This window comes from Eretmochelys imbricata, chromosome 11 (assembly GCF_965152235.1).
Source record: "Eretmochelys imbricata isolate rEreImb1 chromosome 11, rEreImb1.hap1, whole genome shotgun sequence".
NCBI lineage: Eukaryota > Metazoa > Chordata > Testudines > Cheloniidae > Eretmochelys > Eretmochelys imbricata.
Window position 1 is genome coordinate 74,144,801 of NC_135582.1, and position 25,007 is coordinate 74,169,807.

The following is a 25,007-nucleotide window of genomic DNA, read 5'->3' on the forward strand; positions in this document are numbered from 1 at the left end:
CAAATCGTGGTTTAAAGACTTCAAGTAGCAGAGAATCCTCCAGCAAGTGACCCGTGCCCCATGCTACAGAGGAAGGTGAAAAACCTCCAGGGCCTCTTCCAATCTGCCCTGTAGGAAAATTCCTTCCCGACCGCAAATATGGCGATCAGCTAAACCCTGAGCATATGGGCAAGATTCACCAGCCAGATACAACAGAAAATTCTTTCCTGGGTAACTCAGATCCCACCCCATCTAACATCCCATCACAGGCCATTTGGCCTATTTACCATGAATATTTAATTACCAAAACCATGTTATCCCATCATACCATCTCCTCCATAAACTTATTGAGTTTAATCTTAAAGCCAGATAGATCTTTTGTCCCCACTGCTTTCCTTGGAAGGCTGTTCCAAAACTTCACTCCTTTGATGGTGAGAAACCTTCGTCTAATTTCAAGTCTAAACTTCCTGGTGGCCAGTTTATATCCATTTGTTCTTGTGTCCACATTAGTACTGAGTTTAAATAATTCCTCTCCCTCTCCAGTATTTATCCCTCTGACATATTTATAGAGAGCAATCGTATCTCCCCTCAACCTTCTTTTGGTTAGGCTAAACAAACCAAGCTCCTTGAGTCTCCTTTCCTAAGACAAGTTTTCCATTCCTTGGATCATCCTATTTAAATCATCTTGGGCTTTTTGCATGAGATTTCAGCTGCATCTGAGTGGGAAATCTACCCACTCTAAATTTTGGATCAGCCTAGAACCAAAATTGGAGTGGGAGGGAGGCTTAGATCCTAGGATTTGCATCCGAACCCTGCCTTCAGATTTGACAGGTAGTTCAAACTCATAGTTGTGTTTCTGGCCCAATTCTAATTACACTGATTGCCCTGGCCAGGTCATCTGCAGCTCAAATTTCTCAGGCTTTTGAGGGCTTAATCATCATCTGAAATGTTATTTCAAATATTGAGCAATGCTAATTACATTTTAAAACACTTACATATATGCAGTAGTAGCATTAAAAATCTTACATTTGCCAACCATTGCAATACTGTTACAAGAAGTCTCCTTTTTTAAATAAAGGGAGAAACTGGGGATCTCAGATACCTGTGTGTGATTGGCAAATACTGACTTTTTAAGGGTAACCACGGTGCGTCCTCTTTTCGATGTGTTCGAATAAGTTTCACGTTCTTAATTTTCAACAAACTCTTAGCAGTTCATATGGGTGTATGTATTTTTCATGCCACTAGAGGGTATCTTTTAACTTCTGTCCGGTCTGCATGTGATTGCTGAATGCCACTGTTGATGTGAGTAAGTTGTGTGTATTGCTCACCTGATATTAGCTGCTATTTCATATTACTCCAGTATGCTAATATTTGGAAATCAACAGGATGGAGTATTCAGTGATGCATAAAAAAGAAAATAATTGTCAATCATTGGTCATATCAACTGTTTGTATTGGCTTGTTCAAAACTATAATATTACACAATTCAAAGTTGATTTTGGTTTTCACTTTAATTGGAGTTGGGGTGATACCACACAGCAGGAACAGATACTAGCAACTCTCAAAATATAATAACCTAGTTCTGAAAAAATCTGATGAGTTTAGCAGTTTTCCTTTGGCTAGAAACTAAATAGCTCAGCAGTACTTCAAAGCATAGAAAAAAAACTTAGCCACATGCACTTGCTTCGAAACTGCTGCTTAAGTTCTTTGTGAATGAGGTGGTTTTTACTTAGAATGTCTGTGGGTTTCAGTAAAAAGATTTTCTTGGCTTTAAAGTCATAAGCAAAAAGTCCTACTAAGGCTTTATTAAATAATAATGTGTGTGGAGGAAAAGTTTACACGGCAATAAATACATTGGGGAAAAAAATAAAATCTGGTCTTTCTGGAGTTATGACCGCCGTTAAAAGCCCTCTGCAGTACAGCAAACTGCAATCGCTTAAATTAGAACTTTGACCCACAACCACTGCAAAAAAAATTGTTTTTTCTGACAGAGTAAGGAGAGTGAAGTAGTTTCTTCTATATGTCTTTATAACAGTGCTGATGGACCACCAGTAATAAATGCAGGAGCTTCTTAGATTACCGTGGCAGTCTTATGTGAGGAAATGAAACCAAAAGACTTTTGTCAGACCACACACTACTCAGTTTTTTTCTTTCACCATTCTGAAACTTTTTATCTTTCCCTGTGCAAGAATGTCACATGTTGTTCACCTTTAGTGACCAAACCAGGGAGAGGAGGTTGGCCGATGGAGACTCCTGTGACTGTGGGGCCTATTTCCGATCCTCTGTCCGTTCACGCATCTGGGCAGAGTTCCTCTGGGCGGTGTCCACTGACTCCTCGCCTTCGAGGAGCAGTGGGCACTGTCCAGGGTTCTCTGCTCGGTGTCCCCGTCAGGCTCCCTTTGTTTGACCCTTTGACCGCACTCCTGTTCCTGTTATTCTATTAGGTGTCCCCCGAAATCACTTGGCTTCCAGGTCCTGTGGATCCCCCCATCAGGCTGGGGCGGACGGGACCCTTTAGCAGTGGGCGGGCAGAAGCCCGCCCACTTCCTGGATCCCAGTAGGACCATCCCCAGTTTTAGCTGGTATACATTGGGATTCCCTTTGACATGGCAGACATTATTTAAAGACCTATGAAAATTGGCATTTGACATCAGTTCATTGTGCTAGCTTGCAGTATATACTGCTAATACAGTAATATCTTAAAAAGCTTTAAGGAAACCAATATAAGTGCATATATATGATCACCGGTCCCTTTGTGTGCATATTTTGAAGAGAGGGTTAACATTTATTTTACACAAAATGTAAAATCACATGCTTGGCTATTAAGGGTTTTCCTAATTAGGAGAGAGAGTTAGAAACTGGAAATAGAGTACTGCCATCTCCAGTTTAATTGACATAAGACTTCAGAAAGGTGGAATTTCATTACCCAGTTTCCCCTAGTCATTCCAGGAGCGTCCTGGATTCTTTAATAATCATAGTAATCATTACATCTCGTCAGAAAACAGGAGCAGGCACTGGAAAATCCTATTTTATAGGGAATGTAGGTTTTATGTATCCTATCCATCCTTTTATGTATCCTTCCTACCATTCATGTCACTTACCAGTGACGCTGTGGATGAGTGCAATCACTCGAGACAGTTTTGTGAGTGTGTGTGTGTCTGTGTGTCTGCTCATTTACTGTACACCGAATACAAAGTGAGTGTACTATCGAACTGTACCATTTACGAAGGCATTCATCCAAGAATACTTTCTGGAAGCTTTCCTAGTCACAGGATTTTGTGGGTCTGTAACATTTTTATTGAGGCAGCTTTGGTTCTCTGTTTTAAAACTTTAAATGGGATATTTTCAGTTCTGCAATGCCTTTAATAGTGAGCTTGGCATAAATTCCAATTTTTTATTCCCTATTCAGCAGCTCATTTTGCCTAGTTTGCATCATGACATCTGAATTTTTTTTTCAATCCAGAGTATATTTTGAGTAGGAACTAAGGTTGGGTAGTTTTTTAGGGGGCAGGAAAAAAGATAAACCAATATGATGATACCTTTCTACGGAATACAACACTGAGATTAGTGTGTGTCGACACCTACTTGCACATAAAATATTTCCCATATTCCATTTTAGTTTTATTTCTTGTTCCTCTCTGACATTGTACCACCTTAAAATGGATTGAGTTGCTTTGTGTCTGTATATAAAAGTAGGTAAAAGACATATTTTTTTTTAATTTCAGCAATATTAAAGCTTCCTTTTAGTCTATCCATGTATTAGCCACTTTACTCTATTACTAGTTGAGTGGCGAGTTCCATAAAGGGAAAAATTGATATTGTGGTTTTCCTCCATCCCAGCCACACACAGCTCTGCACTCGATAGTCCTTGTTGCATGCCAGCCTTTAATTATGGTTAATGAAGACTGTAGGATGGAAAAAATAAGTGCCTTTGCAAATACTGGAGAAGCATCATTGCTGTATCTAGGGAGACAAATGCCACGCAGTGAGGTTATTAAATTATGGCTTTTTCAGTTAGTTTCTGCCAGCTTACCCTATCCTTTCCCCTTCTGTCCCTCTCCACATCTCTAACTTCACCTCCAGTACACAAAGAACAAAAGATTTGAGATGACCAAACAAAGAGTCAGTCACGCCTGGAAATCTAAACTTTATTGCATGGTGGGCTATTTCCGTATTTGGATTGTTACACTATTAGTGGTTGAAATAATCAACCCCACTGAATAAGCAACATTACAAACAAGCTTTGACTTTAAAATAGAACTGCATGATATAACATACCAGTGTGCTCTGTTAACCAGTTCCTAGTGTTCTCATCGTGTGAGAAGAGAAAAGGGGAAGTGACCTTAGCCAACTTCAAAAATAGTGCAATTTATAATCGTTTGCTCAAGGTGATCTCAATGTTCCTCAGTTCATTCAAGAGCCAGACAAAGTAATCAGTCTGCCATTGTTACATTTTTGTTGCAGAACGGTAGTAATGCCAATTGCCAATGAATTTGCCCCAGATGTTGTGCTGGTGTCATCTGGTTTTGATGCAGTGGAAGGCCATCCTACGCCTCTTGGAGGATATAATCTATCAGCAAAATGTAAGTTGCAGCTTTTCAAGGGGGCAGATCCTAAACTGGTGTAAACTGTCATTGCCCCATTAACTTCAGTGGAGCTATTATAGTTTACACCGGGGTTCTGTCCCTTGGTCTTTAAATGTAAACATTTTCAGAAATCTGTTTGTACCTTTGTTATTTACTTGTGTGGTATTTGTTTCAGACCACCTAAAAAAATAACATGAAAAATTCTTCTTCTGTTCGTCTATTGGTGCATCTTATTCTTATAAAACACCATTCATACTCTATTCTAAATATAGAAAAAGATACATGCTAAATAACAATATGTGTTACGTTTCGTTCATGCAGAAATAAAGAAAAGCAAAATGTCAAAAGTAAGGAGAGAGTGTTTAGCTGTCCATTCTTTCCTCCCAGACTTGTAAACAATTTAGACTGATGATTTTACTCTGCCTTGTCAAAAGGTTATATAATTCAGATCTCATTCTTTTTCCTTTGGATCCACAACGTGCAATGCACAGATGCATTCCCCAGTTATGCTGGTGTAAATCTGGACTCTTTCCATGTAATTCAGCAGAAAACAGGATTTGACTCAGTCTCTAAAAATCAGAAGGAATTTTTAGGGTTTTGATGTCTGTCTGTTAGAAAGGTGATTATCTAAGATACATCCTTAAAAGTCCTTTTAAAAACTTTTAAAAGGAAGTAGAAATCATGACTTTAATAAAAAGATTTAAATGAAATAGGAGAGCTGTAAAAGACAAGTTATTTAAAGGTATCCACAAACACTTTGTAAATGGTGATACCTTGTTTGCCTTTTAGTGGAATTTCTCTAATTTTATACTGCTCTCGTAATATGTAAAATTGAACTAAGGGGGATTATTATATAGTTGGTTCAGTCAATGGGTTTTGTCCCAAGGCTGTTAATTAATATGTTACAGTACAAATACATACAATAGAATACATACAATATTGTTGCTGCAGAGGTGCTTGTGATACTTAGTAAAACAGAAAATAGAGAAGTCTGAAGGAGGAGGTGATGCACTGAGTTTTTTTCAGATTCTGAATCTGTCATTTAATCCTTGCGGGGTTTTTTTTAAAGTAGAATTAAATATACTGTGTGTCAAATGATCAAAGCCCAGGTGCCCCAGAGATTTTTATAGCATGTTGTATATGTGAAGAACCTGATATTGAGCATTAGATGTCAGATAGAATCATAGAATATCAGGGTCGGAAGGGACCTCAGGAGATCATATAGTCCAACCCCCTGCTCAAAGCAGGACCAATACCCAACTAAATCATCCCAGCCAGGGCTTTGTCAAGCCTGACCTTGAAAACCTCTAAGGAAGGAGATTCCACCACCTCCCTAGGTAACGCATTCCAGTGCTTCACCACCCTCTTGGTGAAAAAGTTTTTCCTAACATCCAACCTAAACCTCCCCCACTGCAACTTGAGACCATTACTCCTTGTTCTGTCATCTGCTACCTCTGAGAACAGTCTAGATCCATCCTCTTTGGAACCCCCCTTCAGGTAGTTGAAAGCAGCTATCAAATCCCCCCTCATTCTTCTCTTCTGCAGTTCCCTCAGCCTCTCCTCATAAGTAATGTTTTCCAGCCCTCTAATTATTTTTGTTGCCCTCTGCTGGATTCTTTCCAATTTTTCCACATCCTTCTTGTAGTGTGAGGCCCAAAACTGGACACAGTACTTCAGATGAGGCCTCACCAATGTCAAATAGAGGAGAATGATCACGTCCCTCTATCTGCTAGCAATGCCCCTACTTATAAAGGCCAAAATGCTGTTAGCCTTCGTGGCAACAAGGGCACACTGTTGACTCATATCCAGCTTCTCGTCCACTGTAACCCCTAGGTCCTTGTCTGCAGAACTGCTGCCTAGCCATTCGGTCCCTAGTCTGTAGCAGTGCATGGGATTCTTCTGTCCTAAGTGCAGGACTCTGCACTTGTCCTTGTTGAACCTCATCAGATTTCTTTTGGTCCAATCCTCTAATTTGTCTAGGTCCCTCTGTATCCTATCCCTACCCTCCAGCGTATTTACCACTCCTTCCAGTTTAGTGTCATCTGCAAACTTGCAAGGGTATAGTCCACGCCATCCTCCAGATCGGTAATGAAGATATTGAACAAAACCGGCCCCAGGACCGACTCTTGGGGCACTCCACTGGATACCGGCTGAGAACTAGACATGGAGCCATTGATCACTACCCGTTGAGCCCGATGCTCTCGCCAGCTTTCTATCCATCTTATAGTCCATTCATCCAGCCCATACTTTTTAACTTGCTGGCAAGGATACTGTGGGAGGCCATGTCAAAAGCTTTGCTAAAGTCAAGGAATAACACATCCACTGCTTTCTCCTCATCCACAGAGCCAGTTATCTCATCATAGAAGACAATTAGGTTAGTCAGGCATGACTTGCCCTTGATGAATCCATGTTGATTGTTCCTGATCACTTTCTTCTCCTCTAAGTGCTTCAGAATTGATTCCTTGAGGACTTGCTCCATGATTTTTCCAGGGACTGAGGTGAGGCCTGTATTTCCCCGGATCCTCCTCCTTCCCTTTTTTAAAGATGGGCACTACGTTAGCCTTTTTCCAGTCATCTGGGACCTCACCTGATCGCCATGAGTTTTCAAACATCATGGCCAATAGCTCTGCAATCATATCCACCAACTCCTTTAGCACCGTCGGATGCAGCGCATCCAGTCCCATGGAGTTGTGCTCGTCCAGCTTTTCTAAATAGTCCTGAACCACTTCTTTCTCCACAGAGGGCTGGTCGCCTCCTCCCACGCTGTACTGCCCAGTGCAGTAGTCTGAGAGCTGACCTTGTTCGTGAAGACAGAGACAAAAAAACATTGAGTACATTCGCTTTTTCCGCATCCTCTGTCACTAAGTTGCATCCTTCATTCAGTAAGGGGCCCACACTTTCCTTGACTTTCTTCTTGTTGCTAACATACCTGAAGAAACCCTTCTCGTTACTCTTAACATCTCTTTCTAGCTACAACTCCAGGTGTGATTTGGCCCTCCTGATTTCACTCCTGCACTCCTGAGCAATATTTTTATATTCCTCGGTCATTTGTCCAATCTTCCCCTTCTTGTAAGCTTCTTTTTTGTGTTTAAGATCAGCAAGTGTTTCACTGATAAGCCAAGCTGGTCACCTGCCATATTTACTATTCTTTCTGCACATCAGGATGGTTTGTTCCTGCACCTTCGAAAAGGATTCTTTAAAATACAGCCAGTTCTCCTGGACTCCTTTCCCCCTCATCTCCCAGGGGATCCTGCCCATCAGTTCCTGTGGAACAATATAATCCATTTTTTTTCCACAAATAGAAGCACAAGCCCCAGGTGGTTGTTTTTTTTTCCTCTGTCACCTGTACGGCATTAATTCTGGAGAGCATATCGTATATAATATAACATAAAGCTCAAATAAGGTACAAGTGACCTCCTTCTAGTCTCTTTCCTTCCTTCCCAGTGTGATTATTTGCTACTATAATAATTCAAAGCATTAAAACACAATGGGGCAAATTCAGACCTCAGTTACGTAGGTGTAAATCTGAAGTAACTCCAGTGAAGTTTATGGAGGTACTCCAGATTTTCACCCGTGTGAGATCAGAATCTGTCCCATAATGCATACATGTAATCGGATCCAAAGGGGAGCCATAGCTGAAATTCTGAAACAAATGTATTAAAATAAAACCTGGCTTATATTATGTGTTTAGTCCTCCCAGATCCCTGTGGTTTTTTTAATATGATGTAATTCCTTTTATAATTCTTTGATCCTTTGCCAGGAGTCTGATTCCTCTGTCAACCTTTGCCCTTTTATTGCATTTCCTGTTTCCCTGTTACAGGCTTTGGGTACCTGACGAAGCAGCTGATGGGATTGGCCGGAGGTCGAATTGTTCTGGCCCTCGAAGGAGGTCATGACCTGACAGCCATTTGTGATGCGTCTGAGGCATGTGTTTCTGCTTTGCTGGGAAACGAGGTATACAAAAAACGAAAGGCACTGTGAACGGCTGTATGTTGACAAATTTAAGATGCTACAAGTTCAACAACTATATTGCAAAACTGAAAATTATCCAAGTGCATTTTGCCAGCATTGATTAGTGGGTTCCTAAACTTCTGAAACTTTGGTCTTCGTTTTTAGTCCTTCCTTTAAAGGAACAGTATTAGTGTAGAGAACAGTTGCGTTTTTTAAAAAGCATACCTTGCCACTCTTATAAAAAATTACGCAATAAGAATTGAATGAATTTTAAAAGCAAAATTTGTTTTTGCCACTTGTTTGTATTTTGCATTTTCCTCATCTTGGACAAGGACAACAAATTTGTCATCCAAATAAATGTGTGTCTGTGGCCATCCTCCAACCCCTTTCCTCCTCATTGCTGTCCTTACCCAGTGCAGTCAGTATAGTGTCCTTTGTGCTGTTTGTTTCAGTATTTCGTTCAGTTTTATTTTTTGCTGCCCTTAGTTTTTCAGTGTGCTGCAGATTTCTCTATTGAAAGTGCCTACCTGTACTGTGAAAGTTGTCAGCGGAAGGCTGGAGGGTTTGATAGCTGGATTAGGGACCATTTAAGCTGTTGGGCCCCATGGAAGTGTGAAAAACAGGTCTAGTTCTTGACATCCAGGAAACAGTTGAACCTTTTGGTATGAGGAAGCCACTTTCCTTTCTGTTGTGGGCAGGGGTGGTAAGCATATGGAAGGAAGGAATTGAATTCTTCATTCCCCACCCCTGCAACCTTTGATGGCAACCTTATTGCCCCCTGCCACTGCATCCAGCAACAAGAAATAGGTACATTATAGTGGGCTGGTTCTACCAAAATTATCAGCAATGAACTAGTTAACATTAGAATTATCATTAGGCTTCATAGTCAACACCTGATAAAGCTTAGATTCAAATGCACAATTATGCAGCAAATCTAAACAAGAACTAATTGTGCAGCCAACATAATCCCATACTGCACAGGTAAATCATCTACTCTGTTACCTGACAGGTTTGTACCTGTGGCATATACTAAAGCTGCCCAGGGTCAGTTTTAAGTTGTATTTTGGGAATTAGCTATAGGCTTTATGAACAACTTGATTTCACCCAGCTTTTCTGGTGTATTCATCCCCTTTTGAACGCCCACATGCCTCATGGTATACTAAATGCCTTTCCAATGTGTGGCCAGACTCCAAATGGCATGCACAGGACGGTACTACGCCACTTTTCCATTTAAGAAAATTGGGCTTAATGCTGCAAAGCACAAGTCAGGTCAGACGGGAATAGGAAGTATCCACTATTAGCTCAGAAGATGTCATTGTAGCAAAAGCTCTCAAGAGCCTTTCAAAACATAAATGTTGAAGATGAGTGAAGAAAAGCAATGTCACTTCTATTCGTTGCCTGTATCATACACAGCTGAGACTTGCAGCAGCATGTGAAAGTGATTAGATATATTTTCAAACTGGAGCTATGCTATTAAAGTGGGATATCATCACAGATTGAATCAGTGTGCTGTGTGAATTATTTTGGGCTGTCTTTTCGATTAAAGGATCACCATGCATATTTTGCAGTGTATTTAAACACAAAGATCTATTTGTCATTCTGCATGGGATATGCATGGATAACTCCCATGCAGGGCTTGGCAGATCTACTCACCCATGCTCAATACAGCTGCAAACTGATGACATGAAGGCCCCTAGTTCAGTGAGTCCTGAGACATCCAGACAAATATGTAATGAATTCAAGCAAATCTTGAAAGGCCCGGACATCCCGTAGAGAGAAAAGGAAGCAATCAAGACAGTCTCGTGGGATAATATAGAGAGGAGCACCTCTGAAGGCCATTTCCTCGCCTTCCCCAGAGAGCAAGTCTGACTGCCCATCAGATGAAGGAGGATGAGGAGTTCTTCAGGAGTCTTTGCGTTCCTTGGAGGAAGAGAGTTTGTTCTCTTGTCACCCCTCCTTGCTGAAGAGACTATGGAGGCAACAGGTGAAGGACTATAGGGTTAAAAGCCTCCTGGTGCACAGCCATACAGAGGAAAACCAGAGTAATCTTTCGGTTCTAGAGCTGTCTAAGTTGAGAACCATGACTTCAAAGCTGACATTGAACCATAAATAAGTCATAAAGCTCCTTGATGTGGAGCTGCAATATAATGACAAGGAACCTGCTTTTTTCTCGTCCAAGAAGTCACCAGTGCTGGGTTTGATTCTGCATAGAAGCGTGGGCAACCTATAGCTGATAAATGACTGCTCCAGGCAACTCCATAGCTGTGGATTCCAAAACATTAAGGGCATTTCTGCCGGGAGAAAGATGATTCTGGAGAAGATCTTACTAATAAATCCAGTGGACCCTGGTGAAAATAGTCAGGATATCATAATGCCTGTTCCGAATTCTCTGACTTCCCCTCTACCAGAGCCTTCAAAGGCTGTTGATTCCTTGAGCTTTGGCTTGGCAGATTTGTCACATGCCCCAATGGGGGTGACTGAGCCAACCAGTCTCTATCCAAAGAGCTCTGTCCTTCTTTTGGCCCCCAGTAACTTGGGAACCAGCGACACTGGCATACCACCCAGTTCAGTGGTATGATGCTTTTCAGAGCCCCTCGTTTTCTTGTACTACAGACTCTCAGACCCCTCATCATCAGAGGCCATTTTCTTGGCTTCATCCAAACCTTGGATCAAAACTGCTCTTCTGCAGCCTCCCACCTTTGCAGAACACACAGTTTAAAGCTCTGAACAAGCATTATTCCCCAGTGATAAACTTGGTTGGAATCATCTTTCATAACACACACCTTTTTGAGTTTAAGTGCTCCAAAGATTTTATTTACCTATATTATGTCTTGCCAATAATCACTTTGCTAAGTTGAAATGGTTCATATATTTAGACAATTTAAAGAGGAACATTCGATTTGTTGTTTTGTTTTTTTGGGTGGGTTTTTTTTTCTTTTTGTAATTACATCAGAATATCAGTAAAGAACTTAAAAGCTTTTAAGGATGGACCTGTTCTTGGTTTTGTTAAGCTGATTATAAGACTGTGCAGATACCATGACGATGTTCTTTTACTTACACACATCAAAAAGCAGGAAACACTGGTCTTATCAAGGTCTTTTATAAAATCTTTTTAATGCAAGGAAGTTGGAGTGAGCCACCGTTGCTGTATCCTGCGGGCCCTTTGATGAAGTTTGATATACAGTGTGTTAGACAATTTTGCATGCACGCACATGGACAGCCAGCTGTGGATAGCAACAGGCTGCAGGGGAAATTTGCTAACTTAAGATATGACTAAATTATATAGCGAAACAGAAGGAAATGAGGGGGAAATGCAGGCCCCACAAGCTGAAATTAAATTCATCAGCTGAAATAAAAATTTTAATTTTAAGAAAATGTCTGTGTGGGGCTGCAAAGCCTAGTGCCCAGGGTGATTCCCAAGTATCAGGGATATTAAAACATAATTGCAAGGTTTATGCACCTCAGAATATTTTAATGTAAAATGATTTAGCAGCATCAGAAGTTTTTAAATATTTTTTTAGTTATCATTTTTTGATTTGTTCAAAGCCACTACAAATAATTTGACTTCTTTTGGAAAAAATAAAGGTTGTGGAGGGCAGGATCCACTGAGGACTTCTTAAATTTATGTAACTTATGGCCAACAAGCTGCAGCTTTTATTAAATAGCATAGTGGGATGACGCCTAAAGGCAGCATGTGCTAACAGCTCTGAAAATCAGGGGAGGCAACAGCAGCACAGAACAGACACCTGGCATCCTTCTACCTTCAGTATTTAGGTACCAAACATGCTAACTATCCAAGCTCTACCAGGCCACCTTATTTCAAAGCCTGTGTTTTTACATGATTTAGATACTAGGCAAGTTACTGCACCTGGGAAACATCAAATGTTGCAATGAGATCTGAGGGTTTGAAGTACCAGCCTTTCCCAACCACTCCAGTGAAATCAAACCAGCATTATCCCCGCTGAATATAACCTTCACCTGGGAAGCCACCTTTGATGCACTGGACTCTAGTGTAGCTGGTATATTCCACCTACAAATCACCCAGCCAATTTTCAGTACACTACCTATTTCAGTGTTATAGGTCACATCTGAGGCTGGATGGTCATAAGTAATGCACTCATGCTTCAGCATCTTTCCATAAAAGAAAGCACAAAAACACTCCATTCCCAGTTGATGCCTTTCCTTGCATGGTCCACCAATCTGTTGGCACATCTCCAGGACAAACTCAAGGCTGTGTTTCAGTACAGTTCAATATCACTTTACCCAAATTCGTAATTTGAGCTTTACCCACAATCAAATGGGTCGGGATGGCGTCATAGCCAGAGCTTGCACATGATGGTAATCCACCGATTCCATTGCATGCACCACCAGACGCTCTGCTTAAAACTGGATTCTGTCCAAAAGGGAAGCCAAGCTGTGATTGCTGGTACTGAACAGCTGCTTGTTAATGTACCTGGTGAATGATGCTTTTGCTTAAACCACTGAAACAGTCCTTCCAAGGTTAGGAGAAAATGCAAGCACAGAGTCCCAGCCAGGATGCAGAATGATAGTGCCAAGACAGATAAGTATGAAGGGTTGATTGACCCATCTGGAAGAGGGGACGCTGTGTCCTGTCAGATGTAATCTTGAACCTAGCAGAACACTTCCCATCCAGTTCCTGGGCATCTTGATTAGGGAGCCTAGCCCCAGCAATAGGGGCAGTGATACCTGTAAGGAATAAAAGAGACCTCAGTGCTCTGTGGTCTGAGTTCACCAAGGCCAGTTCTACCCTAAAAGTAGCAAAGTGTTAGTAGGGTAGAACCACGGGGAAGGGAGGGGGGAAGAGTAGACTTATCAAGCAGAGACAAGAGGATATCGTCTACGGGATGCTATGGCCTGAGATGGCTGGAGTAGGGCAAGCAAGCTCACTGAGCACCTGCCACAGGGGAACCAACAATCCAACACCCGCTTGGTTCATTTTGAAATAACATTGTTGCAGGCCAAAACTTCAGGGCTAAGAGAGATCATCCATGAGGAGACTGCCAGGCTGAGGCCTGCTTCAAGCCCTAGTCACCAGCTCACCATCCCCAGTGCACCATGAAAGACTGCAGAGAAGATTGCCTGAGAGAGGAGAGCCTGTGTCCCCAAGACAGTTGTCTGGCCAGAGCTATATAATACTTTGTAACAAGGGGTTTGGCACCCAACCTACACCCCTGCATCCTCCATACCATGAATCCGCAGCAGGTGTCTGAACAGCAAGCCAGCCACACAACATGGCTTCACGTAACCAGCCACCTCAGCACATCCGGGTATTGTATGAGGGAATGAGTGAGGTAGTCTTTCTCAGACTCAGCAGTGAACTGCTCTACTTGGTGAGGGGGACTGGCTGAAAACTCCAAGAACCTTGGTCATCCTACATTGAAAGAAATGCTCAGAGCTGGCCTGATATGGCCATGAATACCTTTGGGCATTCCTCAGTGCCACTCCTGTCAAACACCTCCAGGCCATGATTGTCCTGGCTTCGCTGTGGGCTCTGGCCACCCCTCTCAACCACCTGCTAAAACCTCCTCCTGAAAACAACAGTCAGGAATGCTGTTAATACATACATCTGTGCCAGTCTCTGAAAAGACAGTGTAAATGTTACACTCTAGATCATGAAGGCGAAAGGTCCTGACCAGCTTTGGGAACCTTGGTTGAGGTCTTGCACATAGGATAATAAACCGTGTGAACGTCAGCCTTTTTTGTCCCACAGCTCATTATCTGACATGGAACCGTCATTGGTATTGTGGAAGAAAACTCCAGTGAAGAAGGAGTAATGTCAATCATCCTAGAAAACAGGGCTGCCGGTAACAGAGTGAGAGTGCCTGGGCCGGTCCTCAGACCACAAGCACGCAGTCTAGTGCCAGCTTTGGTAGTCATGCCCCTTAAAATAAAAGGTTTTGAACATTACAAACAAGCTGTCAATAAGCAATTCCACTGCTCACAGCAGTTACATCATAAAGAATACCACACAGACAGAGCAGCCGCTAGTCTACAGCTCAGAGTCAAGCACTGCCTTTGATAATGCTAAGTGCACTGCTACATCAAGAGAAGTTGAAGGGTATTCATAAAGAGTTCAGTATAGTTTTGTACAAATGAGGTGAAGAGGAATAGTTTCTCCCGGAGTCAAAAAACAAGCACTTGACATAAGACAGGAATCAAATATAAATTGTTTCAGCCTGTATCATTTCTAGTAGGCAGATTTTTAAATTATATAATTTTTCTGACCTGAAGAAGAATTCTGAGAAACTCAAAAGTCTGTCTCTCTCACCAACAGAAATTGGTCCAATAAAATATATTACCACCCCCACCTTGTCTCATTAATATTTTTTTTAATTTGGGACAAAATGGTTTCCAGTGCTCATGGAAGTACCATACAAATGGCAACCAAATAGTCACAAGCCAGGGCTTTGGGTGGCTAAGCTGTGGTACTATGATTTAGTGGCTGATAAATTGTTGTTTTTTACGTTGCTGGGCGGTGGCCGAGGTTTTTAGACATGGCTAATGAGCGTGGGTGCCCCCATTTGTGGGTGCCCGGCCTGAGGCATGTTAAAGGACCCGACTTTTCAGTGGTTGGACTTTCTGAAAATCCAGCCCCGACTGGGTGTTCCAAGTTGGGCACCTGAAACGGCAGGCATTGTTTGAAACCCTCGGCCTGGGAGTTTAACTAGTTGTCAGGGCATTTAGAGCTTATGTGAAGGAAAGCCAAATAATATCTATAGCGCACTGCAAGCTACCCAGGTGCGGTTCTGCCTGTACAGCCTGATCCTAGCAAGTAGCCCCCTGTTGTTCCAGTTCTCGTTTGAGTAGTGTTGTGAATTGAGCTAGATGGCATTGTAGTCTTGTGCGACCACAAAATTAATATTAAATAATAATAAAGGGAACAAATACCTACAAAGGGACTATAGTTAAAAAGAACAGCGACAAACCAAACTCTTATTTTCCCCTGTAATATACTCCAGATCTGATCTCTCTTCCAGAGGGGACATACTGTTCTGCTAGCCTGATGTAGCATGAACACTTAACATACCCCTTTCAGAATCATGGATATGCTGTATTAAAATATGTGTAACATTCCTGCGTGTGGGCCAAAGAGGCTAGGGGTGACACTCCCAGAATTGGCAGATCCCCTGTGATCAGTGTGCACCTTGGGGTATCTGAAGATAAAAGTGAAGATTACTCACCTGGCAGCATGGCTCCCTAGAAAAAGCCTTTCTTATCACAATGTGTTGGGGGTTTTTTTGAAGCAGGATTTTTCAGTCTTAATGAAAAGGAGTACTTGTGGCACCTTAGAGACTAACCAATTTATTTGAGCATGAGCTTTCGTGAGCTACAGCTCACTTCATCGGATGCATACTGTGGAAACTGCAGAAGACATTATATACACAGAGACCATGAAACAATACCTCCTCCCACCCCACTCTCCTGCTGGTAATAGCTTATCTAAAGTGATAATCAAGTTGGGCCATTTCCAGCACAAATCCAGGTTTTCTCACCCTCCGCCCCCCCTCCCCCCCATACAAACTCACTCCCTTTAGATAAGCTATTACCAGCAGGAGAGTGGGGTGGGAGGAGGTATTGTTTCATGATCTCTGTGTATATAATGTCTTCTGCAGTTTCCACAGTATGCATCCGATGAAGTGAGCTGTAGCTCACGAAAGCTCATGCTCAAATAAATTGGTTAGTCTCTAAGGTGCCACAAGTACTCCTTTTCTTTTTGCGAATACAGACTAACACGGCAGTTACTGTGAAATCAGTCTTCATGGAAACTGAAGCAAGTGCTATAGGTATAACAATAGTAACTGAAATGCCTTGATTGACTTTATTAAAAGGGAAAGGATGCCATAGCTTTTAAGGAGCTGTTTTCTGATCCTGAACAGACTAACTCAGCATAAAATGTTATCCAAAAAAAAGTTTTTGCCCCTCTGTATACAAAAAAAACCCCTTGTACTGTTGTCCCTGGCAATGTCTGGGGCTGTTTGAACAAAATGAGATTTGTTAGTGCTGCATCTCTCACTTCCTGCCCAGACTCTTTGGCTAAACAAACCCTTTGACAGAAGTCCATTTGTTCTTGATTTGTGCACACGGGAGAAGGAGGGGTTTTGACATTCTGTTGCTCAAATCGCCGCAACCTCATTCTCTGTGTCTTTCAACGCCCAAACAAATAATATGAAAACCTCAGGAAAAAGAGTATCGCTTTAAACAGTTTAATGTGGGTTTTTTAAAATTTCTTTTATTGGTTGAAGGCTGCAGGATCAGAACGGGATATGAGCAGAGTTTTTGATCATGCTAGTTCTCATGCCACAATTGGATTACAGAGCTCTTCGCTACAGAATGCAGTGTATTGTGGTGCTAGCTGGGTCCTCCTCTTCCCCCCCCCCCCCCACCATGTAATTTATTGAAATGCCGCTTCTAAGTCCTGCTAATGGGCATATTGCTGTCTTTGGTCTGCTGACTCCCCTTCCCCACACATTGGAGTGAAATAGTGTGGTTTTCTCAGTGTCAGCATATTCATGGCATGCTTCTCATTTGAAAGTTTGGAATTCCTTTACAATGAACAGTTTTGGCCTTCTTTTTGTCTGACATGAGGAAAATCTATTCCAGAAAAACAGAAGGAAATGTAATCAAGGGAGAGGTTTAGAGGGGAGGTTTCCATGTTCCCTTTCCAGTCTTTCCTTCCCCTACCCCCAAGTGCCACAAAGGTTCTGTGCGTGCCGAGTGAAATGGCCTGTACACGGTGTGCCATTTACTTCTAAAGGGCGTGCTCAAGAACTTTTTCACAGCAAATGCATTGTTAATGGAAATTCACTATTCACTAATGCACCAAATTAAATCTGGCCCCTTGTAACATCTGCAATATACTTACCCACAGTTTGGGAGATGGCTACGGGCCCTATGCAGTAGGACAGCCTGCATATGTTTAAACTTGAATTATGTTATGTTTGAGTTTGTTGGCACTGTATTGTGTTAGATTCTAAACATTGCTGTTCTCTGTGAGGCCTGAGCTAAGAATTATTGCCCAGTTAGGGGGTGATTGTTTGTTTTAACCAACACAGCTATGCCGCTAAAATCCCTAGCATAGATGCAATCATACCAGTATAACTGTGCTTATACAGACCAGGTCTACGCTACAGATTTTTGCCAGCCAGATCGATGTTGGTCACAGGTGTGAAGAAGTGTGATTTGTGACCAGCAGAGCTGTGCCACCGACAGCCTCTAGTTATATACGGAGTCATAATGGCAAAACTGAGCTTTTGTTGATATCGCTTATTTTGCTCAGGTTGGTGAGGGGAGAAGACTGGAATAAGCTAAGCCAGCAAAAGCTCATCTTTGCCAATATGAGCTGTGCCGACGCTAGGAGCACTTTGCCCGTATAGTATACTGGTGTAGCTATATCAAAAAGCACTCATAGTATAAACCTAGCCAAAAGTATAGCTTATGCTCTCTGCGGGACCTGTCATAAGCTACGCCTGCATCAGTACATTTACACTGATTCAGTTGCATCCACCCCGGATGGTTTTGCCAGTATAACTATTACAGACAAGGTACAGACAAGGTGTCCTAGTACAGACAAGGTGTCAGAAAAGCTTCTTTGAGTTACTCTCGTTGCTAAACATACACACATCTCTTTTTAGGGAAAAAATGATGTTCCCTTTCCTCAGGAACTTATTAACGAACTTTTTTTTTATCACCAGGGTTGAGAGGTGTGACTTTGGATAAGAACAGAGACAAGCAGTTCATGTCCTGTGTGCATTTAGAATGCAAAGACACTTGAGTCCCAAAAGACATTCTTATGCGGACATAGTATAAATTAAAATCTAGGAACTTTTTAAAAGCTCTGTATCACCTTTCAACTTGCAATTTCAATTCTGTCACATTATTCTCATTGTTTCTCGCTATTTAAGGAGGATGGGAAAGAACCCAACATCACAGAGAATAAGGTTGATAACACAATTCTCTACACACAGTAACTTCAGCACAAATTTCATAGGCATTAAATCCATATGTTAATCTTTATCTGCCCTGGTAAGATTGACCCAGCAGATAGTAAGAGCTACAAAAAACTCCTTATTATGGAGGCGCTACTGGTGGCTTTGTACTTAAGGTTTTGTGCAGTTTAGAGTTTAAGCGGGGTTTCAGTTCCTTTGTAATGGACGAAAAGTCATGTTTATCCTAACCAAAATTATGACATTTACTCGGAGGGCACAAATTTTATTTTGGGGAAAGTTACAAGTAAATACATTCATTGGATTAGGAGTTCAAAGCCATTTAAAAGTTTCTCTTTTGGCTGGTATCTAACTCTTTTTTGAGGCCCCTTTAACCTATATACGGCTTTGTTTTTCCACTTCAAACGTTACATAGAAATAGATCTACATCTTATATACAGGCTATTTAAAAAAAACAGTAAAGTTATCCACTTTCTCCCTTATTAATATTTCTCTCTGCGCCACAATGACTGACAAATGAAATAGGTTTGTTGACAAATGAAAGGTGGGGAAGACTGTAGAACAGGGCTCTGCCTAGCTCACCAAAGCAGAGTAGCTATTCTAAGAGTGCTTATGACTGTCAAAGCTCAGGCATCCTTTCCAGTTACACATGTTCTAAGATCCTTAAAAACTGCTTCTGTCCTGCACTATTTCTGAGTTGGACACTAGTGGAGCTCTCATCCTGTGGACCTTAGGAGGCATGTAGATATTCACATTCTGTGGCCGGCAGCATCCTTGGGCCACACGGTGGCTCATGGCAATGGGGGAGTAGTGGGCAGGTATTCTGGAAGAAGTAGGAGGAGATCTGGTATAAGACTTGGTCATGTGAGAAGGAGGTTAGAGAATAGGCTGGGAGGAAGGAGTCACTCAAATTTAAACTGGACTGGAGCTCGTAACTTTTTTTTAATATTCTGCACATACAGTTTTCTGTGGGAGCTGATAAGGGTCATGACTTTGGAAACTCTCATCCAGAGCCTAAACTTTTCAAAAAGTACTGCTACATGTTCATGGCAGTGAACAATTTAATTCCCCAAGTTTTCTATTCAGCTTCCATTCATTAAATCTAGTACATCTGTAAGGCTCTGGGTGTGTGCGCACGCAAAACTGAAGTGTACAATAATGAGAAGACCGTTTAGGAAGTTTTCATATCCAGAATTTTAAGTAGGGTCAGATCATGGAAATCAAAGGAGGGACTGGGCACTCAGTACAGATTACAGTATATACAGTGTCTTGAAGACCACTTGGATACAGAGTATATACAGTAATGTGAATTTAAAATTCTCTGCTATTTCTATTCCATTTTTTTCAGCTTGATCCTCTTCCAGAAAACGTCTTGCAGCAGAGGGCAAATGCCAATGCAGTGCATTCCATGGAAAAAGTAATTGAGATACACAGTGAGTATATATAAGCTTGACTCAGATAATTCTCCTCTGAGCTGTCTCAGGCAACACTGTTTTGACACCTCCATCATCTTAATGATTATAGTAAATAAATTCTCCCAAGGTCTGCTAGCTTTACTTCAGCTGGTTTGTTGATGGTCAGTGTACAGTAAACATACCCTGTGCAGCCATGAGCTGAACATGCAAGATGCAGAATTGCGCGACTGTAAAGAGTACAGCTACACAGCTCACAGCAGCAAGCCTCCCAGCACAGGCTGATAGACGTGGGCTCGCACCAGTGCTCTTGTCAAGGTTCCTCCCCCACTCTGAACTCTAGCGTACAGATGTGGGGACCTGCATGAAAACCTCCTAAGCTTACTTTTACCAGCTTAGGTTAAAACTTCCCCAAGGTACAAATTAATTTTATCCTTTGTCCTTGGAATATCCACTGACACCACCAAACTCTAACTCTGGGAAACGTAGTTTGGACACGTCTTTCCCCCCAAAATCCTCCCAACCCTTGAACCCCACTTCCTGGGAAAGGTTTGGTAAAAATCCTCACCAATTTGCATAGGTGACCACAGACCCAAACCCTTGGATCTGAGAACAATGAAAAAGCATTCAGTTTTCTTACAAGAAGACTTTTAATAGAAATAGAAGTAAAGGAATCATCCCTGTAAAATCAGGATGGTAGATACCTTACAGGGTAATTAGATTCAAAACATAGAGAATCCCTCTAGGCAAAACCTTAAGTTACAAAAAAGACACACAGACAGAAATAGTCATTCTATTCAGCACAATTCTTTTCTCAGCCATTTAAAGAAATCATAATCTAATGCATACCTAGCTAGATTACTTACTAAAAGTTCTAAGACTCCATTCCTGGTCTATCCCCGGCAAAAGCAGCGTACCGACAGACACAGACCCTTTCTTTCTCTCCCTCCTCCCAGCTTTTGAAAGTATCTTGTCTCCTCATTGGTCATTTTGGTCAGGTGCCAGCGAGGTTACCTTTAGCTTCTTAACCCTTTACAGGTGAGAGGATTTGTCCTCTGGCCAGGAGGGATTTTAAAGGGGTTTACCCTTCCCTTTATATTTATGATAGCTCTAAAAAGGGCTGTGTAGACATTGTGCTTCAGGCTGGAGCCCAGGCTCTGAAATCCATCACCCATCGACTGGGAGGCTTAAGGCACAACTTCAAAGCGTTGTCTACGCAGCTTTTCTTACCACGATAGCACAAGCCTGCCTTGCTGCCCCAGGCTGTGAAACATACCCGTAGTGTTCAGACATGAGGTCAGACTGGAGGAGGATGGGTTTATCTTTTGGTTTCCTTTCTCTCACCCTAACCCAAAACCAACTGTAAACCCAAGTGATGCATTTCTCTTAGTAATCGTACACATAAAGCAAATTGTCCTGCTGTTGGTGAACAAATTGAAGTTGAGGCCATTTGTTAAAGGAACTAAACACAGGTTAACATCAAGTTTCCTCCTTGTGCTGTGTGTGGTGGGATGTATCCGTAGTGCTTATGTACAGCCTATCATGGCTATTAAAGAAGTGGAATTGGGAATTGTTACAGCTTCTAATTACGAACGAACATTAATAGAATTTAAACCCAGCATTGGGTAGAAGTACTGGAATCATAGGCTTGCCTACGCTTTTAACAGTAAAATGCTGCCGTGTCAGCATGGAACATTTTGAACTCTTCTGCTAATGGTGTTGTTTATTTGTAGCTTCAAGAGACCCCAAGCAAGATTGGGGCCCCAATATGCCAAACACATACACACAGAAGAAGCTATTCCTAGATTATTTTATAATCTAAATAGAAAAGACAAGTTGGAGAAGGAAAGTGTTGTCCCCATTTTACAGGTAGGGAAGCAAGGACCTGAGAAATTAAGGGCAAAATTTTCAGAAGTGAATAAGATACCTAGGAGTTTTAAGTCACATTGGAAGTTACTTGGATTTTGGCTCCTAAGTACCTAAGTGACTTTTGAAAATGGACTTTAGGCTCCTAAATCATTTGAGTGTTTTTGAAAAGTTTGCCAAAGTATCTTGCCCAAGGTCCCACAGGCAGTCTGTGGCAGAGTCAGCAGTTGAACCAATTTCTCCAGTCCAGTGCCTTAACCACAAAACAACCTTTCCTTTTTCTGTATTCTTGTTCCTTAGCTCTAAATTTCTGAGGATTTTTAAGAGTCCAACTGTCACTGCTGCTTCCTCACCTAAACCTAGCTTAGGTGTTGGTGACGTTAAACTTTTTCACAACCAGGAATTATAAGGTTTCCAAACTGCCATGGGGCTTCAGGTGTGGAATAAGCAGCAAAAGCTGGTGAACTCTCTATTTAATATCTTCCACCTGTCTTTAGCCGTTCAAAGCAGAAGAGCAGTTTCGTTCACAACCAGTGGATCCAAAACCAGAGCTGAATCAGAGTTTGCTTGGAAGGATGCTGGGAAAGCATATTCAACAAAGTCTTCGGCAATGCAGGGCAGAAGTTTGTTTTCACATGTTTCTTCCAGTGCTGAATGGCCACAGAATCCAGGGTTCTTGGCAGACAGTAATTCTGACTTTGGACTGTGTTGACATATCAGCCTCTTCATTCCACTTTAATTTTAAATGCACCTTATTGTCTGAAGGAGACAAACTGGGGTGAAATCCTGACCCTTTCTTCCCCCCCAGGCCAATGGCAAAATTCCCACTGATTTCAGTGGCACCAAGATTTTACCCCGATTTCCAAGAAACTGCTTTGTTAAAAGGATGTTCCATTGTGCTGTGCCCAGGTGTAAAGTTCAGATATAGTGAAAAATTGTTGCCTCTAAATACTTTAAATGTCTTAGCAAACAAACTGTTTGTGCTAATTATATGCTGGTTTCCATAGCTACAGTAAACACTTATTTAAAAACAGATCTTTATTATGACAGCACCGCTGTGATAACATATGTTAACAAAGCAGCATGGTACTAATGCCAGATATTCAGCTAATAACTGTACTGTTGCTGTAGAATTAGCCAGACTGTTTATCATTGTGAATCATCATAGTTACCATGTAGAAGTCCACTGGCTTTTCCATATGGAGAACTCCTCAGCTTCTCGCTTTGGGAGGCCATCGTTACCTCAGATTGGCCAGCATATTTATCAGATAACCAGATCTTCAGACTGAGCACTCATGTACCAGATTCCTTTCTGCAGCTCTTGATACTAAATTGGTCACAGTGATGATTTTACAACCATGTCTGTATTCCAGTCTTCATGTATCCAGGGCTGCAAAATTACTATGGTATTTTCCCCCTCACTGTGTTGTGAGCCATAAAAGCAAATGAACAAATACATTAAAAGCGCTGATGAACTGTTCTGTTTTTTGAACCATGACCTCTGCCTCTGTCTGAGACATTTGGGCTGTACCGCTCTGCTGGCAAATACTAGAGGCAGCTCAGACTTATCCATGGGTCTCTGGACGTTTTGCCACCTTGCCAAAGGTTTCTCTGGCTTTGGCCATGGAGACAGAGCAGTGGTTCAGCACTCCTGCCTTTATCTGTTGCTAACTTGGATTTGGAAGCCAAACTTAGGGGCAGCAGGGAGTAGTATCCTCCACTTCATCCCATCCCCAGTCTGTGGGGAAGGTACTCTTTCATGGATAATCCTCTGAACTGAACAACACTAAGCCTCTTCCTTCTGTGTCCCTTTTCCCCCCCTCCTCCCCCACACTCAGCCCCAAACTCAGCATGATCGACTCGGCTAAATGGAGCAGGCAAAGGCCAAGAGATGTTCCATGTGTGAGGGGAGCCGTGGAAGGGGAGCTCGGTTGCATTTGCTCCCAGTCCACAGCTCGGGGAAGGAGCACTGAGTGTGGATGGCTTGCTGGGGTCTCTGCATCCTCCCACATCAGCCAAGACTAGGGTTACCATATTTCAGGTTCTCAAAAAGAGAGCATTGTGGGGGGGGGGGGTACATTGGGGGAGCTGGAGGAAGTGCCTGCAGCAGGGGTACTCACTGGAGGTGGGGCGGAGGGAGAGTGTCAATCCCTGTCAACCAGCTGGCACAAGCCCAGGATGCAGTGACAGCTGTCAGTCAGTGCCTCCTTGTGGGACCCTCGCCCCAGGGCTGCAAGCTGGGGGCCTGAGTGGGTGGGATCTGACAACTGTGGCTACAGGAAAATGGACCAATCAGCTGTCGATGCGGGGGAGGGACAAATCAGGAAGCGAACCAATCGAAGCTCTTTCTAAATTGTAGTGTCTGCTCAGAAAACCCTCTGGACATTGCCTGTTGTTTGAAAAATCCACCCGGACGGAGGACGAAGGCTCAAAAACCAGGCAATGTCCGGAAAAACCCGGGCGTATGGTAACCCTAGCCAAGACTGCTCCAGTGCCGCCACCTCAAGAACCCCACCACCAGGCTGCAGCTCCCAGCTGCAACCCTGAGAGTGGGGGAGGGGGGAGCCCGTGATAAATTACTACAGATTCAGGCTGTATTTACTTCTCCTTGTAAGCTGCATAGGATTTGAGGAGGAAGGATGGATGTGTCTTCCACACACAAACCCCAGCCCTCCATAGGCTCTGGAGAGGAGGGATGAGACATCCTCAGATGTGGTTGCATTTAATTGGTAGGTGATATGATTCCTATATGTGTAGAGAGAGTTTTTCAAAAGTGCCCAGCGTTGGCTTTGAAAAACCAGTGGGAGTTTTAGCAAAGGCTTCAATGGGATCTCAGATAGGCCAATGCTGAGTGCTTTGAAAATCTCACCCATAAGGTTTCAAGTATCAGGCTCAATCTGAGTGCAAGACTGTGGTGACACTAAAAGCACCAAGCCCCAAGTCTGCTCACTTTTCATAATAACTCATAGCATCATAACTGTGTGGTGCAACAGCTGGCCTAACAGTCTGTTTTCGTATGTCTCGTTTAGGCAAGTATTGGCATTCTCTCCAGCGTTACTCCTCCACGGTGGGGTACTCCTTGATCGAGGCACAGAAGTGTGAGACTGAAGAAGCAGAAACAGTAACAGCCATGGCATCTCTGTCAGTGGGCGTGAAGCCATCTGACAAGAGGTGAGTTCCCTTCACTTCCATCCATCTAACAATTCTCAGAGATAGGAGCAGTTAGTAGGGTGGACAATGATGTGTGTA

General features: G+C 42.4%; 1 protein-coding gene across 12 annotated transcripts in view; it reads left to right on the forward strand.

The window, feature by feature from the left end:
* The window catches only part of HDAC4 (histone deacetylase 4), a 474,722-nt gene that overhangs the window by 443,981 nt on the left and 5,734 nt on the right, over window positions 1–25,007 (forward strand). For all 12 annotated transcript variants that reach the window (XM_077830169.1, XM_077830172.1, XM_077830164.1 and 9 more), the window contains 4 exons: window positions 4,443–4,561; window positions 8,385–8,518; window positions 19,829–19,913; window positions 24,788–24,929. In XM_077830169.1, coding sequence (XP_077686295.1) covers window positions 4,443–4,561; window positions 8,385–8,518; window positions 19,829–19,913; window positions 24,788–24,929 — 480 coding nt within the window. The remainder of the gene's footprint in view (window positions 1–4,442; window positions 4,562–8,384; window positions 8,519–19,828; window positions 19,914–24,787; window positions 24,930–25,007) is intronic.